This window comes from Oncorhynchus gorbuscha, linkage group LG09 (assembly GCF_021184085.1).
Source record: "Oncorhynchus gorbuscha isolate QuinsamMale2020 ecotype Even-year linkage group LG09, OgorEven_v1.0, whole genome shotgun sequence".
Classification (NCBI taxonomy): Eukaryota; Metazoa; Chordata; class Actinopteri; order Salmoniformes; family Salmonidae; genus Oncorhynchus; species Oncorhynchus gorbuscha.
This window is the reverse complement of record NC_060181.1, coordinates 21658759-21665181: the sequence shown is the minus strand read 5'-3', so window position 1 is coordinate 21665181 and position 6423 is coordinate 21658759. Positions and strand designations below refer to the sequence as shown.

Here is a 6423-nt window from a genome sequence, read left to right as displayed (position 1 = left end):
GGATAGAAATGATTTGAATTTAAAGCAGGATTCCATGTACAGTGCATTCGGCAAGGATTCAAACCCCTTGACATTTTCCACATTTTGTTATGTTGCAGCCGTGTTCTAAAATGGATAACATTTGTTTTTTCCCTCATCAATCTACAGACAATACCCCATAATGTCAAAGCAAAAACAGTATTTTGTAAATGTATTAAAAATACAAAACTGAAATATCACATTTACATAAGTATTCAGACCCTTCACTCAGTACTTTGTTGAAGCCCTTTGGCAGTGATTACAGCCTCAAGTCTTATTGGGTATGACACTAGAAGCTTGGTACACCTGTGTTTGGGGAGTTTCTCCCATTCTTCTCTGGAGATCCTCCCAAGCTCTGTCAGGTTGGATGGGGAGCGTCGCTGCACAGCTATTTTCAGGTCTCCAGACATCTTTGATTGGGTTCAAGTCCAGGCTCTGGCTTGGCCACTCAAGGACATTGAGACTTGTCCCGAAGCAACTCCTGCATTGTCTTGGCTGTGTGCTTAGGGTCGTTGTCCTGTTGGAAGGTGAACCTTCACCCCAGTCTGAGGTCCTGAGCACTCTGGAGCAGGTTTTCATCAAGGATCTCTCTATACTTTGCCCAGTTCATCCTTCCCTCAATCCTGACTAGTCTCCCAGTCCCTGCTGCTGAAAAACATCCCCACAGCATGATGCTGCCACCACCATACTTCACCGTAGGGATGGTGCCATGTTTCTTCCAGATGTGACGCTTGGCATTCAGGCCAAAGAGTTCAATCTTGGTTTCATCTGACCAGAGAATCTTGTTTCTCATGGTCTGAGAGTCTTTAGGTGCCTTTTGCCAAACCAAAGTCATGTGCCTTTTACTGAGGTGTGGCTTCCATCTGGCCACTCTACCATAAAGACCCTATTGGTGGAGTGCAGCAGAGATGGTTGTCCTTCTGGAAGGTTCTCCCATTGCCACAGAGGAACTCTGGAGCTCTGTCGGAGTGACCATCGGGTTATTGGTCACCTCCCTTACCAAGGCACTTCACCCCCAATTGCTCAGTTTGGCCAGGCGGCCAGCTGTAGGAAGAGTCTTGGTGATTCCAAACCGCTCACATTTAAGAATGATGGAGGAAACTGTTCTTGGGGACCTTCAATGCTGCAGACATTTTTTGGTACTGTCCCTTGACACAATCCTGTCTCTGAGGTCTACGGACAATTCCTTCAACCTCATGGCTTGGTTTTTGCCCTGACATGCACTGTCAACCTTCAGACCTTATATAGATAAGTGTGTGCCTCGCCATATCATGTCCAATCAAATGAATTTACCACAATTTACCACAGGATGCACCGAGCGCTAAGTCTCATAACAAAGGGTCTGAATACTTTTGTAAATAAAGTATTTCCGTTTAGTTTTTTATAAATAAAAAATGAACATCCAAAAACCTGTTTTCACTTTGTCATTATGGGGTATTGTTTGTAGATTGATGAGGAAATGTTTTTATTTAATCCATTTTAGATTAAGGCTTTTCAAGTTTTTTTACAATGACGGCCTACAACTTCAAAAACCGAATGATGCTGGGCCAATTGTGTTCCGCCCTATGGGACTCCCAATCATGGCTGGTTGTGATACAGCCTGGAATCGAACCAGGGTGTCTGTAGTGACAGCTCTAGCACTGAGATGCAGTGCCTTAGACTGCTGCGTCACTTGGGAGCCCTGTAACGTAAAAAAAATAAAGGGGTCTGAATACTTTCCGAATGCACTGTATATCCTCCAATGTCTTGTCAATCATATGCTATTCATTTATTTTCTGGAAGCCTGTTTCCCTCGAGCGTTATTATTTTATAGTCAAATCCTTGTCTAGGAAAACAAATGAATCATTGAATCTTGGTTCAAGTGTGAGGAACTTTGTGAATTTACGCATACTTCCCCCAGAGGTTGTTTTGAGTTTGTTCAAACTGTTTTTTTTTGTAATGAACTCCTTTTAAGAAAGGGGAAGTATTGGAGTATATTGATGTGCTGAATTGTACATTGTTAAGCACTTTTACCAGTTTCACCACAACACAATGGCACAGCCTGAGAAACCCAAATTACGCATGAGAACAATATTTTGTGTATGGTATGTTTTAAATAAACATGGTTGTTTTGAAATAAATTATTTGCATATCCATAATACATTACTGCATTTAAGGTTCTATTTTAGTTGTAAATAATGGCTGATTAATCAGTTGAACAGGCACATGGATTCCATAAACATTGCTCCCCACTTCCGTATGTGAAAAATATGGAGAAAAATGAGTTTGATGTTCAAAATAGATGTTCCTTTTAATGTAGAGATTACTTTGATATACATTTCGCAATGTACAATTTCTGACACAAAATTATTTATTATTTCTCACATTTTCTAAACTGGGAAATACAGTACTTGTGGAAATTACAAAAAAAACAAAGCTTCATAAAGATTCAGTATATTGTTTGAGCTTTTGTACAACAATATTCATAGGGATGACGCTTTTGTATGAGCCATATTCATCTGAGTCAGAGGGTTCTCCTTAGTACCCTCTTGTCTTTTTGTCATATATGCAACAAATGAAACAAAACGTCTATTAACAAGTGCGCAAAAAGTTTACTTACAGTGTCATCTTTAAGTTTAAATAGACAAAGTTCAAACAAACAAACATAGACACAAACAACTAGATTTGCTAGTGGGCTGGATCACTGTTTCTCTGCCATGCAGGCTGGTCCGTACACTGAAATCTGTAGCGTAGAAACTTGACACGAGGTTTCATATGGAAGTCAGCAGGTATCCTCCAGTTCCACATTTTCTGCACCTTCAGAAGTGAAGATGTATTTTAGTCTCTGACACACATATCTGTAATTCATCTATCTAAGAGGTGACTGAAAGCGATAGTTCATCCATATGACTAAATTACATTTTGGTTTCCTTACCCTGTGAGCAGTCTATGGACGAGACAAAAATCCATAACTTGTGTGGACTACCCCTTTAATGTTAAAAAAGTAATGCAATATATTGTAGAAATACAGCATATTGAGTATATTAGCAGTATACTGTAGCATTGAGTCCTACCTCAGAGGCAGTAATACTACTTTAGTGTCCTTCATTTTTACTTGCTCACAATTTTTATTCTTGTAGTACCAATCAAGAGCTTACCTTTGTCTCTCTTTCAAAGGTACAGTTTAACAGCACTGTATTATCACCTGAAACCTTGCAGTCAGAAACTTTGCCATCTTACTACTGTAGTTAATACAGTGTAATAAAACATATTAGTTATAATATATTGTATGTGGTTTGACAGGGGAGTACATCATGTAAATAAAACAAGGCTTTCGTCATTTAATAATGTTTTTAAAAGAAGAGAGAGACATGAGAGAGACGTTATAAGGAGCTGAGAAACCTACCTTCAGGACCCTGACCAGATGGGTTGTACTGTTCAGCTGCGGAAACTGGAAAGAGCAAGCAAAACCGAGGAAAGAAAAGAGCCCTTGAGCATCTGTTCACTGCGTGGTTCAATATATGCTGTCATAATGACACCGCATTGTAATATCTGAAAGCTGTGCAATCCTGTGCTAAATAACAAGTTAGGCTGTGTTTACACAGTCAGCCCAATTCAGATCTTTTCCCAATTATTTGCATATCTGATACCTATCTGATATTTTCTCTAATGTGTAAACAGCAAAACAACACATGGAATCTGATCTTTTGAATTCCAATTTATACTACCTCCATATATGGATCTGAATCCTGATACAAAAACCTATCCGCCATACGTGAACTCATGTGTTACCATGACAACCACCCCAAAATGTTAAGGAACAGTGGCAGGAAATGAACATGGCATCTGTGTGTTACTTCAGAGGCTACATCAGCATGAATGTGCAAATCTGATATTGGTCACATATAAAACTGAGTGTGGACAGTCAGAAAAAAAGATTGGATATAGAAAGAAAATCTGCTTTGGGTTCTTAGTGTGTCTGTGTAAACAGAGCCTTATTAGGCCGTAGTACCCATTTAGCCTCCACAACAAAATATCACCTTTACTAAAACTGCTAAATTTGTCCCATGGGTCCATTTCGCTATTTCAATTACTTTTGCTGCATATACACAATCAGCCCAATTCTGATCTTTATTTTCACTAATTGGTCTTTTGACCAGTCAGATCAGCTCTTTTGCCAATAATAGGGCAAAATATTGGAATTGGGATGCCTGTGTAAATGCAGCATTTGTAGTCAATTTGATAGATAGCTAGATATCAACATTACTGATAAATCTGTATAAGGCTGTGTTTACAAAGGCAGACCATTTTCTGATCTTTTGCCTAATTATGGGCAAAAGAGCTGATTTGATTGGTTAAAAAAGAATATCAGAAAAAAATCAGAATTGGGCTGCCTGTATCAACACAGCCATGTAACAGAGTTTAAACCTGAACTCTTATGAAGCTTACCAGCAGGCTGTGTCTGTTCTGTTACACCAGGATGACCTGTTTGGACAAAGACATTGCATGAACACAGACCCTACGAACAGAGCAGGGGGAGACCACCGTGAACGGGCAACCAGGGCTGTCTGTCATCAATGTCATTTCACACCATTACATGTCTATCACTACTTAGACTATGGTTAACTGCAAAGATCTGTAAAGCACTTTATGGCAACTGTTGGGCTGTAAATACATTTTATTGATTGGTTGATTAATCTATGGCAGGGGTGTCAAACTCCATTTTTGATGGGCTGAGGTTCTGCAAGTTTCCAATCCTCTCGTGTACATCTTTTTTTAAACCTTTATTTAACTAGGCAAGTCAGTGAAGAACAAATTCTTATTTTCAATGACAGCCTAGGAATAGTGTGTTAAATGCCTGTTCAGGAGCAGAACGACAGATTTGTACCTTGTCAGCTCGGGGATTTGAACTTGCAACCTTTCGGTTACTAGTCCAACGCTCTAGGCACTAGGCTAAGGTAATTTATTGGTTAGGACCTCCCCTCTCTAGGTCTAATTGGATACGAATTGAAAGAAAATGACCAAAAATAGGAGATACACAGCCCTCCAGGAAGTGAGTTTGACACCCCTGCTCTGGGCTATCTCTCCAAGATCAAAGGACTATTTCCACTACTTTTCATTTCATCAAGCCTTTAGGAGCAACAGATACTTGTGCAAGGTCAAGGGGTTGGGTAAATGAATATACTGTACCGACTTACTGGAAGCCTGTAGAGTGGATCCTTGTGCATCAGCTGTGACTACAATACAAAATATAGATTCAACATGGTGACTTAAGGCGTTTCGTTATGTTATTTAGTGACTGGCAGTAAAGCTGTGTCCCAAATGGTATCCTATTCCCTATATTGTGCAATGCTTTTTTACCAGGAACTATGGGACACTATTCTCTTTATAGTACTCTATCTCTGATGAGTAATGAGTGGTAAGGGAACCTCACTCACTCCTGCCAACTTTGGCGTCTGTATTACAGACATTGGTATTACATACATATGGAATTGCATATATTCACATTATATTTTTGGAGGCTAGTGTGTGTGTGTGTGTGTGTGTGTGTGTGTGTGTGTGTGTGTGTGTGTGTGTGTGTGTGTGTGTGTGTGTGTGTGTGTGTGTGTGTGTGTGTGTGTGTGTGTGTGTGTGTGTGTGTGGACTTACCTGGGGAATCGGTCTGAATGAAGACACTGTGTGCTTCTGCAACAACTGAGAGACAGAGTATATGATGTTACAAGTGTGTTGTGTGAGGGGCCTTGTTTGGTTTAGAAATCTAGCACTTCTGATATGTTGTTGTAAATTGAATTTTACCTGTAGTGTCATGTCCAAATCCAAGCACAGAATCTGAAATTGAAAAATGTATACTTATCATCTTCCTCGCCTGGACGTACAGTGGGGCAAAAAAGTAATTAGCCAGCCACCAATTGTGCAAGTTCTCCCACTTAAAAAGATGAGAGAGGCCTGTAATTTTCACAATGTAGGATTTTTAATGAATTTATTTGCAAATTATGGTGGAAAATAAGTATTTGTTCAATAACAAAAGTTTATCTCAATATTTTGTTATATACCCTTTGTTGGCAATGACAGAGGTCAAACGTTTTCTCTAAGTCTTCACAAGGTTTTCACACACTGTTGCTGGTATTTTGGCCCATTCCTCCTTGCAGATCTCCTCTAGAGCATTGATATTTTGAGGCTGTTGCTGAGCAACACGGACTTTCAACTCCCTTTTCAACTCCGATTTTCTATGGGGTTGAGATCTGGAGACTGGCTAGGCCACTCCAGGACCTTGAAATGCTTCTTACGAAGCCACTCCTTCATTGCCCGGGCGGTGTGTTTGGGATCATTGTAATGCTGAAAGACCCAGCCACGTTTCATCTTCAATGCCCTTGCTGATGGAAGGAGGTTTTCACTCAAAATCTCACGATACATGGCCCCATTCAT

The 6423-nt window shown here is 40.0% G+C and overlaps 1 protein-coding gene across 1 annotated transcript in view; it reads right to left on the bottom strand.

The window, feature by feature from the left end:
- Nucleotides 1-2288: 2288 nt before the first annotated feature.
- si:ch211-80h18.1 (uncharacterized protein LOC555593 homolog) overlaps nt 2289-6423 on the bottom strand; it is a 31330-nt gene continuing 27195 nt past the window's right edge. Inside the window, exons 32-37 of the mRNA XM_046360829.1 lie at nt 5794-5826; nt 5647-5691; nt 5196-5234; nt 4447-4482; nt 3404-3448; nt 2289-2814 (exon numbers count right to left, since the gene is read on the bottom strand). Of these exons, the coding sequence (XP_046216785.1) occupies nt 2780-2814; nt 3404-3448; nt 4447-4482; nt 5196-5234; nt 5647-5691; nt 5794-5826 (233 nt within the window). The 3' untranslated portion in view covers nt 2289-2779. The remainder of the gene's footprint in view (nt 2815-3403; nt 3449-4446; nt 4483-5195; nt 5235-5646; nt 5692-5793; nt 5827-6423) is intronic.